Source organism: Leptopilina boulardi, unplaced genomic scaffold, assembly GCF_019393585.1.
Source record: "Leptopilina boulardi isolate dan_hultmark-lab unplaced genomic scaffold, ZJU_Lbou_2.1 LbouV2_32, whole genome shotgun sequence".
Lineage (NCBI taxonomy): Eukaryota > Metazoa > Arthropoda > Insecta > Hymenoptera > Figitidae > Leptopilina > Leptopilina boulardi.
Genome location: NW_026137885.1, coordinates 535,001 through 548,292, shown reverse-complemented (window position 1 = coordinate 548,292; position 13,292 = coordinate 535,001). Strand labels below are relative to the sequence as shown.

At 29.1% G+C, this 13,292-nt stretch overlaps 1 protein-coding gene across 1 annotated transcript; it reads left to right on the top strand.

The window, feature by feature from the left end:
• Positions 1-13,191, top strand: LOC127284222 (uncharacterized). The gene is made up of 4 exons (XM_051309554.1): positions 1-390; positions 10,774-10,860; positions 10,942-11,166; positions 11,303-13,191. The coding sequence occupies exons 2-4, from the start codon at positions 10,780-10,782 to the stop codon at positions 12,050-12,052; spliced, it is 1,056 nt and encodes a 351-aa protein (XP_051165511.1). The 5' UTR covers positions 1-390; positions 10,774-10,779; the 3' UTR covers positions 12,053-13,191.
• Positions 13,192-13,292: the final 101 nt, after the last annotated feature.

Sequence of the window (13,292 nt, the reverse complement as noted above, 5' to 3'; positions counted from 1 at the left end):
CAGCAGCAGTTTCAGAGCTCAAGTTGGTCGAGTTCAGTCTCGATTCTAGTGAGGCTGAGTAAGGCCCCTTCGGTTTATCCAAGAGTTGCCTACTCTGCTCCTAGCCACGCAGCAAAAGAGTTACGGGGTGAAGTTCGTCCAGTTAAACCGGTAACGGGCCTATGTACTCACCGCGGTGTACACAGTACGTAATACGCAGTTGTGGTATGAACAGGACGCCACCTAAGTGCCAAATGAAGCTTAACATGGGAGTACCTCAGTAGTGATCAAATCATCAGAGCATTCTCCTTTGAAGGATATTTAAGGTTGTCAAAAAAGAGAAGACGATTTAGAATTAAATAAAGTGCAGCAGATGCTGGAATAGGAGAATATCCAAAAACACCACAAGAGGTGAGTTTCAAATTCATCCTTTCACAGCAGGAAGGACCTGGCTTATTACGTTTCAAGTGTGAACCTTTTTGTTTTTCTTCACTCTCTGGAGGGCGATCGTTATCATCTCACTTTTAGGTGTTACAAACCTTGGTTTTTTTTTTTTATTTCAACTCTTCATTCTTTTTTTTCTCTTTTTCCAAACCTGTATTTTTTAATACATGATGCTCTTGAAGAGAGATCTTGACTATTCTTCATTATAGTATATCATGACATATATATATATAGGAATAAAGTAGCATTGTCATGGTTCATCAGCTTGAGCACGCGCTCAATCATTTCATAACGGATTTGGATAAATTCGAGAAAAAAAATGATCACAAATGTTTTCTTTTTTTTTCTTGTGAAAAAAAAATAGTTTTCCGCCATTTTTCCGAAATGATTGAAATGAATGTTAGATGCAGATACCAAGTTGACGTCGTAATCGCGAGAATAAGGTAGGCAGGTAGGAAGGAAGAAAACGAACTATGTCGTGCAAAAAGCGCAATCTTAATTTTATTTCTGACGCTACTGATGTATCGCTGTAAAAAGGTCTTCGATCGTCATAAATTATTGTCGCGATTCCACTTCTCGCTCCTGAAACAGGATCGGATTTAGATATATCTTGCCATTTTGTATATATAGAGTTTCTGAACAATTCAACATTTTTTTACTATAATTTCTATTTTTTGCAAAAATATAATTGAAATAATTGGTAAAATATTTGGTAAATATTCAGATTTTGATAATTTCAATTAAGAATTAATTTCACATTAATTCTTGTTATCAATTCTTTTGGTTTTTAAATCTTTTTTCAATATTTAAAACTTGATTTTAAGAAAAATGAACTTCAATTAGAGATTTAATTCTTAATGGTTTTCTTATGAGAATAACTATTTTTTTTATATATATATATATGATGGAAAAGAACGTTGGAGGAGGTCAGTATACATGTGTGTGTGTGTCCACAATCACATATTATGTGTATATCTAAAACTTTCACTTATATATTTATAATGTTACATTGATTTTTAAAGAAAAATGTATAATATTTTTTGTATATTTTAGTCAATTTCTCTAAATATTAAATTTTTTTATTTGTATTTGCGAATTCTTGATAATATTTTAGATGAAAAGATAAAAAAATTTTAGATTATATTTTTCGATTTTTCTAATTGAAAATATACAAAGAGTATCAAATTTATAAAAAATAATTAAATATTTATTATATCAAAAAATATTCAATAAAATTTTTTATTTCATTTTGCCTGATAAAAAAAAAGTTTATATTAAGGTAAAACCTGTTTTCTAATTCTATTTCGCCGTGTTTTGATTAGCGATGATACTAGCGCCGTCTTTAGGGAAAATTATTGCAACTCAAGTGAGTTAATGGCTGAAAATATCACAGAAAATTAAAAGGCATTAAAATAAGTTGCAACGCTTATTATTTTAATCCAATTTTGCTTATTTTAATCCATTTTGGTATTAAAATAAGCAAAATTAAAATAAAAAGCGTTGCAGCTTATTTTAATGCCTTTTAATTTTCTGTGATAATAACTAATGCCATAGTAACTAACTGTTACCATAGTAACTAATGCCGCAGTAACTAATGCCATAGTAACTAATGCCACAGTAACTAATGCCGCAGTAACTAATGCCATAGTAACTAATGCCACACCATAGTAACTAATGCCACAGTAACTAATGTCATCACAGAAAATTAAAAGGCATTAAAATAAGCTGCAACGCTTATTATTTTAATCCAATTTTGGTATTAAAATAAGCAAAATTGGATTAAAATAATAAGCATTGCAGCTTATTTTAATGCCTTTTTAATTTTCTGTGTAAATAAAACTATTGGCCCTGATATGGTTACACTTTTTTGTCCTTTTCTAACTCACGTGAGTGTGTGTTACAACACGTGTGTTAGAAAAGAACAAAAAAAAAGTGTAAATCACATAACCTCAAAAATATTGTACTTGCTGGAGATAAAAATGTTAAAGTGTGAAAATTTGATTCTTAAATTGTTTCAACAGTAGCGCTATATATAGAGAAGAGGGGAATTAAGGAAGTCAATGATGAGAAAAGGTTGTGATAGAGGAAGCAAAGGGGGGGGGCGACCGTTTTAAAGAGGCAAGCATTAAAAACAACAATGTCATTACATTTTAACGACCTGTTCTTGGGTGTACCCCCCTGTAAGAGTGTTTCGGGGCGTTCGTTTTGCAGGTATGTGGTCCGACGAAGAGAGTCGTGGTCACTCCGCACACGAATGAGAAACAGTGCTTGCACATAAAGTGACGATGTGTGTAGCACGGGGCCTTTTTGGGTCTTCAGCTGGACCCAGCGTGGCGCGTTCTCCTACTCTCCCTCTCTTTCTCTCTCTCTCTTTCTCTCCCATTTGGCGGCGGCCCCATTCGCGAAAGAATTAGTATGGGCGAAGAAACAAAAGCAGTAAGACGCCGAAAAGGGGGTAGGAGAGGAAAAAAAAAGAAGCCGAGATGGCGCCACACGTCCAGCGTGTTTTCAGGGCATCCTCCGGTGCTGTTGGCAAACCCTTTTTTTTCTCCCTCTTTCCCGCCTACTCACAGACTTTATACCTCCGCCTTTTTCAGACCTTTTTTTTGCTTCGCGCTTTTCTCATCCTATATATATATATATAGAGAGAACCCCTTATTAGTTGCCTTGAATGGGTTATTCCGCGATCTGGAAAAATTCATATATACTGATTTCATTAGATTGGCAAATTTTTTTCTTTTTTTTTTTATTTATTTATTGTATATACATATGTACATATTGAAAATACGAGCGCCTTAAGGCCAGATCAAATTTCAGGATCCAACAATAACCAAGGTGGTCTCGTCGGTCAAGCTCCAATGTATCGATCTCGTCTCAACGACCAAAAACTCGTTTCAGCTGTGCTGTTTTTCTCGATATAAAAATTCTTAGTCTTGAGAGACAAAAGAAGAAAGCGAGAAGATGGAACATGCAAGTAACGATTGAAGATATTTATTTTAAAAAAAAAGAGTATCCAAAATGCATATAATTGTATTGCAAAAATTGCCCGCACGATCTGATAATGAAAATAATCAGATTTCACAAAGGCAAAATTTACCAGAAGTTTCACTGGAACAACGATATTTTTCACTAAAAACAGCGAAAGTTTTCGTTATTGTAGAATCTAGATGAAACATATCGTTGTTTCAGATAAAGATTTTTTTTTTACCGTGTATAATATTCTTTTTTAAATAATCTTTTCGACTAAATTTTTGATATTGCTAAATCCCGAAAGCATTTCTTAATTCCAATTGCTCTCTCTCTCTCTTTCTTTTTCTTTCTCTAAATGTAAAATAGAAGCACGCAATTCTTGTAAATAAATATCTAAAAAGAAAAAAAAAATTCTCTTTTAATATATGCTAATTTTGTCGACAAACTGAAAATTTTACATATAAATTTATTCAAGGTTATATTAGCTCACACGAAACAGTGATCATCAAAAACGCTCTTCAGATTTTCTATTATTGATTATAGTGACGTCACAAGGAATACGATTTTATATTTAAAAAAAAAAATTTTTATTTATATTTTTTTTTTTTTAAGAAAACGATTTTTATGTATAGTAGAATTTTTCAAATCTAGATATATATATATATATATAAAAGCGCATTCTACGTTCATAAAACAAAATTGTACGAATATGCGGCAAATATTTATTTGAAACAATTAATTGATAATTAATTTTGCAAAAAAAAGTTTGAGTGCAAAATAATTACTCTCTCAATTTGAATTAGTATTTGTTCATTAATTCTAGTTAGCAGAAAATTTTCAGCAAATTTTTAAATAAAATAATTATATTATTTGATTTAGTAATATATTTTTTTTTTACTAAAGGTTTAGTAAAAGAAAAAAAAATACCAGAAATTAGTAGAAATTTTTACTAATTTTTAGGGAAAAAAAAAATTCAATTTGATTTAGTAATATTTTTTTTACTAATGGTTTAGTAAAAGAAAAAAAAATACTAGAAATTAGCAGAAATTTTTACTAATTTTTACTCTCTAAATCTGAATTAGTATAAAAATGTTTACTAATTTGAATTAGTGACGCACTTTTTGCTTCTGAATTAGTAAAATTTTACTAATTATTAGTAACTTTAACTAACAATTAGTAAAATTTAACTAATTCTAAAGTAAAAAGTGAGTCACTAATTTAAATTAGTAAACATTTTTACTAATTCAGATTTAGAGAGTAGGGAAAAAAAATTCAATTTGATTTAGTAATAATTTTTTTACTAAAGTTTTTAGTTAAAAAATATGAGAGAAGCAGGCGCATTGCAGGGTATCGTGGCCAAAATTAATATTACCGTTGATGAGGAAAAAATTCTTAGCAATCGTTGCTAAGGAAACGGTTACTAACGGTAACGATTATTTATGCTAACTGTGGCTTTTGGGCCTGCGCAATGAAACCCTAAAAGTGACTAAAAATTAGTAGATAATTAGTAGATAATAATAACTAATTTTTTAGTAAAATATTACTATTTGATTTAGTAATTTCTTTCTTATTATAAAGCATTAGTAAAAATGACAAGAAATTAGTAAAAAAAAAAAAAAAAAAAAATCCACTAATTTTTTTTGGTAAAATATTACTATCTGATTTAGTAATATTTTTTTAAACTAAAATTTTAGCAAGAAATGACTAAAATTTAGTAGAAATTTTCACTAATTTTTAAAGTATTTAATTTTTTTTAAACTAAAGTTTTAGCAAGAAATGACTAAAATTTAATAGAAATTTTCACTAATTTTTTAAGTATTTAAAAAAAATTCAAGTATAATATTGAAATGAAATATCTTTTTTTTTTACTAAAACTAAAAAAATAACTAAAAATTAGTATATAGTGATTATAAATGTATATATGATGAAAGTAAATATGAAAATCGTAAATCAAGGAAATTATTGTAGAATGGGCCTTAGGAAAAATTCCTGACCAAGGAATCGGGACCTCGGCTGCTGCTTGAGGAACGCGGTGATACTAAGATTCCTATGTATAAAACACGCGTGTTTGCGAGCATTTTCATTGGACGATCAGAGCCACGCGATTTGCGCTCACTTTTTCACCTCCCGGCAGTACTACAATACGTATATTTTATATATATATATATATACAAAACCACATAAAATAAGAGCAAAATATCGAGAAAATAAAAACTTTTAAACTATTTAAATTATTATGAGATAATTAATTTTTTTAGTATAGAATCCGCACTAAACAGTAAAAAAATTATCAAAAAATTCAAGAAGAAATCAACTATGTGTCTAAAAAATTTTAATGGTGTTCTCAAATACATCATATGATTCATATTTCAGAAATCGATTGTAATTTATCTAATATATATGGAATGGAACGAATCTTTATGCAAATGAAGTGATAAACTTTTTGATGTAGATATATATATATATATATATATATATATATATATATATATAGAGAAAAAAATTATTTCTTTTATCTACATACTAAAAATAAAAAAAAATTAATATAACAATTGAATAAATATTTCTTTGTGGCTTTCACTAAAGGAGGAAAATTAAAACATTATTAAATTTCATGAAAATGACCTTTAAAAAAAAAAATCTCATCCCTTTTTTTTAAAAAAGTTCTTATACGAGAGAAGAAATTGAGATTGGAGTGCATTTGGGCGGGCGCCCTTTGTGGTGCCCTGAGGCTTGAGGGCGCGTCAAATTTGGTTGAAAATCAAATTAATCTCGCGGCTGGACGTATAGTCATTTCGGTCCCAAAGACACACGCGGGACTTGCCGGAGGTCCGCCTGTTTGGAACCCTCAACTTAAAAGGCGAGAAGAGAAGGTGGCGCAGCAACAAAGAGAGGTTTAACTTCTGCTCGCCTCTCTGCTACCATGAACTTTTTTTTTTTCTCATTTTATTAGCAATTTTTTTTTTTTTAATTTTTGATATCGTTTTCTATATTTGTAGGAAAAAGAAATTTAATATAAGGTATTAATTTAAAAAAATTTAATTAGCAATATAATTTTTCGAAATAATTTTCAAAAAATTAGCCAGAGTACCAAAAAAAAAAAAAAAAAATTGGCGGAAGTGCATTGAAAAGGGGGGCTCTTGAAACAAGGTGATTCTGACAGTCCGCAAAAGCCCAGACGAAACATGATAAAGAAGCCTCATCGCTCACTTTCACACTCCTCCTCAAATGCTTCTCGTGGGCTGCACCTTTTTTTTGTATATATATATATATATAACCGTTTGTATCTTATGAGCGCGGTTGTCAGAAAAGTTTATAGTCAATATGTTTTATGAGAAAACAATTCTTGTTTTTTTTTTTTTTCTATAACGATTAAATAAGAAACGGTTTTTTTTTTTAATATAATTATAAATTTTTTTTATATAAAAACATGAGCGCTTGGAAAAAATTGGTAATGTAAAAAAATAGAGTGGGAAAAAAAAAAAGTAAAAGGTGTGCAGTGAAATGAGGTGAGAAAAAATTGGTAGCACACATCACTGAGAGGCGCCTTCTTGCTAGTCCGTATTCACTGTATATACACGAGAAATGTCTCTTGGATGCTCTTTCTGCTGTTTTGCCTTTTTTTTTTTTTTTTTCTCTTTTTTTTTATTCCCCCGATACTCCTCCCACAATACACGTTTTGTACACGTCTGTTACCACCTTCGTTACCCGAGATACAAACCCCTTCTTGCCCCGTCTTCGATTCTTGGAACTCGAAATAAGAAATGGAAGAGATCAGAGATCTCTCGCGCGCGAGAATAAAGAGTAGTTTTAAAATGAAGAAAGTAGAGGTGGACAAAAAAAAAATAAAAGGATTTATTTAGAAAAAAAAAGGAATGAAAAAAAAAATCTATAAAGAAAAATTGGATATATTTTCCGCAAATATAAAATTAGGGGGAAAAAAAGGGTTCGTCTTTTAAAAATACTAAAGAGAGAGAGAGAGAGGAAAAAATGTCAAATTCCTTGTGATGGGAATTGACCAGTGGCCAAATATCATGGATGATGAGACGACAGACTTTTAGTGAGAAGAAACAAGAATTTCAAACGAGGAATGACGGTCTCCCTTTTAAGGGACTCTCGGGACACCGATTGAATTCCCCGATTGACTTCCAAAAAAGGATCGTTTAATCTTTATAACCCTCTCTACTTGTTCCTTTCTATCTTGAACAAAAGAAACGTGACTTAAAAAATTCTCTTTTACAAAAATTTGCAATATATAAAAAAATATATATTATTCTTCTAGGGCGAATGTTTATCCTCATATATATATATATATATATATAATAGTAAAAAAAATTTCCCTTTTTCGTGTCATTTTTTCTATTTCGAACTTATTTTCCCATAGCAACGGTGTTGCTAAGCATTTTTTGTTTTGCAACAAAAAGAATAATTAAATAATATATATGGCCGTGAAAAATAATTTTAATGAGAAAATTATTTTGTTTAAAATTCAATAAAAAAAGAGTCTAATTCAAAAGGACCCCGCAAACGCAACTCAACAGTTTAAGGGACATAAAACTGTCCCACAATTGTCCCAAACGTGTTTAAACAATTAAAAAAAAATATAATATATAAAGTTATATTTAGGAAATCAAACTATATAAATTGTCATTAGGTTATATAGAAAATCTAAGGGACAAGTACAGTTCCTTATATGTCCCAGAAATGTCCCAAAATATTGCGCCAATATTGCGCCAACACTTGTCAGTACTGCGCCAGTACTGCACCATTGGTAAATTTTTGATTTTATTCTTAAATTAAAGTCAACAGTTTAAGGGACATAAAACTGTCCCACAATTGTCCCCAAACGTGTTTAAACAATTAAAAAAATATAATATATAAAGTTATTTTTACACAGAAAATTAAAAGGCATTAAAATAAGCTGCAACGCTTCTTATTTTAATGCCTTTTAATTTTCTGTGTAGGCAATCAAACTATAATATTGTTATTCGTCTATAAAATCTAAGGGACAAGTACAGTTCCTTACATGTCCCAGAAATGTCCCAAAATATTTTTAGAGTATTTAGAAACTATTACAAAAAGAGATTTTCAAGTAATCCAATTATAATATATTGTATAGCCAAGCGTAAGGTATAGGGATCAGTACTGTCCCATACATGTCCCATAAGTGTCACAAAATATTTTCAATAAATAACTATTAAAAGTGATTTTTCGGTAATCCTACTATAATATATATCGTCTATCGAGTTAAAGGTTTAGGGAAAATCTCTTTTGTAATATAGTTTCTAAATACTCTGATAAAATATTTTGGTCGCACTTATAGGACATACATGAAAAAAGACTTGTCCCTAATCCTTTTGACTTGGTAGTCAGTTTATATTGTATAGTTGGATTCACTAAAACTCTGTTTTTGATCGTTTCTAAATACTTTGAAAATATTTTTGGGACACTTATGGGACATGTATGGGACAAGACTGGTCCCTATACCTTTGGCTTGCTAGACAATATATATTATCATTGGATTACTTGAAAATCTCTTTTGTAATAGTTTCTAAATACTCTGAAAATATTTTGGGACATTTCTGGGACATGTATAAGAAACTCTACTTGTCCCTTAGATTTTCTAACCGAATGACAATATTACAGTTTGCCTAAAAATAACTTTATATATATTTTTTTAATTGTTTAAACACGTTTGGGACAATTGTGGGACAGTTTTACGTCCCTTAAACTGTTGACTTTAATTCAAGAATAAAATCAAAAAAATTACCAATGGCGCAGTACTGGCGCAGTACTGACAAGTGTTGGCGCAGTATTGGCACCCAGTATTGGCACCAGAGTTGGCGTAACTTTGGGATAATAACATTTTACCAGTATTGGCTGCCAGAGTTGGCACCAGTACTGGTAACCACTACTGGTTGAGTACTGGCTGAGTACTGGTAGTTTTGTAATTTATTGTACTCTCTAAATCTCAATTAGTAAAAATGTTTACTAATTTAAATTAGTCAGTCACTTTTTGCTTCTGAATTTGTAAAATTTTACTAATTTTACTTTTACTAACAATTAGTAAAATTTAACTAATTCTAAAGCAAAAAACTAATTTAAATTAGTAAACATTTTTACTAATTCAGATTTAGAGAGTAACTTTGTAGAAAGTAAATTTGTCCGATTTTTTATTTACACGAATTTTTAATGACGCCGAATTTAAATTTTTCCGAATTTCAATTTATACGAATTTCAATTTGTCCTATTTTTTATTTATACGAATTTTTAATGACGCCGAATTTTAATTTGTCCGAAATTACAAAAATGGCCGAACAAAAAAATTGACATAAAAATTTCGGTGCAATTTTCAAAAATTCACCAATCACAAATTTTCTTGATAATTTCTAATTGATGAAATATTTTTGAAAATTTTTCGCCAAATTCTTTTTGTCGATTATTGTTTGTTTGGAAACTTTTTCTTAAATTTCGGACAAATGAAAATTTGTCGTTTTAAAAATTGGGACAAATTATAATATTTGGAAAAAATTTTAAAAATTCGGTGAATTGAAATTTCGGACTAATTATTAGTAAAAGTTACTAAAAATTAGTAAAATTTTACTAATTTAGAAGCACAATGTCACTAATTTAAATTAGTAAACATTTTTACTAATTCAGATTTAGAGAGTAACTGCGTTGCGAAATAATTGAAAAAAAATTATTTTAATATTTTTTTGTTACAATTACAATTTTTATTACAATTGAAATATTTTTCAAAAATTTCCATTAGCTTCAATGAAATTGACTGCCCAGCCTCGGCAGCCAATACTGAACCAGTACTGCGCCAGTAGTTAACTATGGTATAATACTGAAATTTTTGGTTGGGAATCCTTAAAGTTGTTACATTATGAATGCTTAAAACTTTTTAGAAACATTCAGGAACTTTATTTAGAATCTCAATTTTTCGTTTTCGTTAACCTTTTTTTATTTTTTATCTCAAAAACTATATTAATTTTGGCGGATTTTTTCATTAACATTTTTTATTCGGGAGGACTTCATAGCTACAAAATAGTACTTCAATTCCAGCCATTTTGACCGGGCCCGAAAATCAATGTTGCGTGTGAAGATTGTTAAATTTAAATAGTAAAAAGATTTTTTTCGTCGACTTGATGACGTAAACGGTTGTCGATCCGAAAAATTATGTACCAATTCCAATAGAAATTGATTCATTCGCATATCAGAATAAATCGATAGGATTATAGTAGTAAAAGAGTGTTCGTTAAAATATATTAATTATTTTGCAATATTGTATAAAAGTTATAAAAAAAACCCCCTCAATACTAAATTAATACTAAAAATTGTATTTAGTTTAAAAAAAATTTTTTTTTCTTGTTGCAGATAAAAATGACATCACTATGGAATTTAACGTTATTAATTATTCTATTGATGAATTCATTACCGCTTTATGCTCATCGAGAACATAAGGTATATTTGATAAAAAAAAAAAAAAAAAAGAATATAAAATTATGGTAAAATTTTAATTATATATATTTTGTTGAATTTTAGGTGCACAATATTGTTTTGTATCCTGATAAACAGAGTTGGTGCAAAACAACACAAATTAAGCAGGTAGTCACTTGGCCACAATGTTCATCACAAGAATTGGACAACAATGTTTGTGTTGGTGCTTGTTTTTCCTATATGGTACCACACAGTGAACCATCAGCACCTGGTGATTTGATTCGACCCTATTGTGATTCATGTCAACCATTGGACAGTGTCTGGCATACGGTTAGTTTAAAAAAAAAAAAAAAAAATCGAAAAAAAGTCCTTAGTATAACGGTTTCTATATATCTGTTACCGGATTAAGGCCGCACAAAATTCTAAAAAGTAAAATTTGTTTTTTAATAAAAATTATTTTCTTCAGGTAACACTCGATTGTAAAGATGAGGACAATAAGCCAATAACAATGCAAAAGAAGGTACAAATTATCACAAATTGTTCATGCAGTTCTTGTTTAGAAACATCAAAAATTAAACCCGATTATAATACACTACTACAAACATTATCCGATGATAATCTCGATAATGTGAATATTATTCATGAAACACCTGATTTACTTCTAAATCCAAATCTTAATTCATCGAAAAATACATCAAGAGATATTCAGGCTAATGAAAAATTTCGTCAATTATTTAAACAACTTAAAGAATCGGCAAAAATTGATGAATTTAAGGCAAAAGAATTATTTTCAAAATTTGAAGACGAAGAATTTGATATGGAAAAATTACAGGAATTATTACGTAAATATGCAAATCTTGGCGGTGGTAATGTTAATGATGATAAATTAAAAGAAAATAAACAACAAATTATTCACAATAATAATGGTGATATTAAAGAAGAAATTGACACAAATCAATCGAATCAACCACAATTGCCAACTGTTGATGATGATGATAATAATGATGATGATGACGTTGAACTTCCTCAAATACCACATCATAATGCACCAATAACACATATGCATAGGGGACCACATCATTCATTGGTATTGGAACCTGATGTTAAGGAGAAAATTGACGTTGAACCACATTATCTTCATCCCGCTGTTGCTGGTCAAGAAATCAGTTATCATGACAATGTTCTAGTTGATAAAGCAAAGAAAAAAGAGTTTTAAACTGGAAATTTAACTAATTTTTTCGAAGTGACGCTGGACGCCATGTTTTTGTATGGCAAAAGAAGAAGAAGAAAAAAAAAAAAAAAAAAATGGGCTTTTGAATTTGTAATTCGAAATAATTTGTGGATAAATTGGACCCTGTGTAGATAGAACAATGATAATGAAGGTATACACAACCACAGGTTTCTATACTGTACTAAATCCCAATTTTTCAATTAAGATCATTCTATTCTATTGATTTTTAATATCAAAATATTGATTTAAACACAAAATTAATCCATTCAAGATCAAAATAATTCCAAAATGAAATTTTGTAAAGAAAAATTTTATCCGCAAAAAATTGAATTATTTTAATCTTCTATGGGATTAATTTAATCTTTAATAAATTTTAATATCTCACTCGAGATATTTTATTTACACAGAGAAAAAAAAACCTGTTACTCAGTTCAAAATTGAACCAAACGACATAGAAAGTGGCGCCATCTACGAGGCATATTTTTGTTATACTTTAAAAATTCACTGAAAAAAGGGTTTGGTATTCACAACCAAACGTTTGGTTGGTATTTAAGCAACCAATTTTTTTTTGCTGAATCAAAAAAATTTTGGTTGTCTCAATAAAACTTTAGTTAGGACAATAAAAATCCTTTTTTTCTAATTTTGGTTGTGTCAAACAAATTTTGGTTGAGACAATTAAAATTTTGTTGATTCAAGAAAAAAATTTTGGTTTCTTACATACCAACCAAACGTTTGGTTGTTAATACTAAACCCTTTTTTCAGTGTTGAGTAGCATTACTCATTTTGAGTTCAGATTTTTTCTGTGGTATAAATAAAATTTTTTTTTAGAATAATTTTTTATCAAAAAAAACAAAAATCTCAATTTTTGCAAAATAATGAAAAAAGAAAAATATCAAATATATAGTTTAATCTGAGAAATACTCGAGTGAAAAATAAACATTATTATTATCACAAAACGTACTGATAACTTATTTAAAAAAAAAATTTTTTGCATAATATAAAATCTTGATGATCTTGATTCTCGATAATATAGCTAATTCTGGCTGGGGAAATGAGTGCAAAAAAAAAAAAAAAATGATGATGATTCTGAAAATGTTCAGTATTGTACCTCCCAAAACTATAATGTGATTCTTTTTTTTTTTTTTTTTTAATGAAAGAATTACGATATTTTAGTTTTTTTTTTTTTTTAAATATTATTATTATTTTTTGCCAATGATGTGTGAAA

Bases quoted from the DNA above. Each gene is read 5' to 3' on its own strand.
- LOC127284222 (XM_051309554.1), top strand. From the start codon at position 10,780: ATGACATCACTATGGAATTTAACGTTATTAATTATTCTATTGATGAAT. The intron at 10,861-10,941 runs GTATATTTGATA...GTTGAATTTTAG, and splicing joins ATGCTCATCGAGAACATAAG to GTGCACAATATTGTTTTGTA. The intron at 11,167-11,302 runs GTTAGTTTAAAA...TATTTTCTTCAG, and splicing joins TGGACAGTGTCTGGCATACG to GTAACACTCGATTGTAAAGA.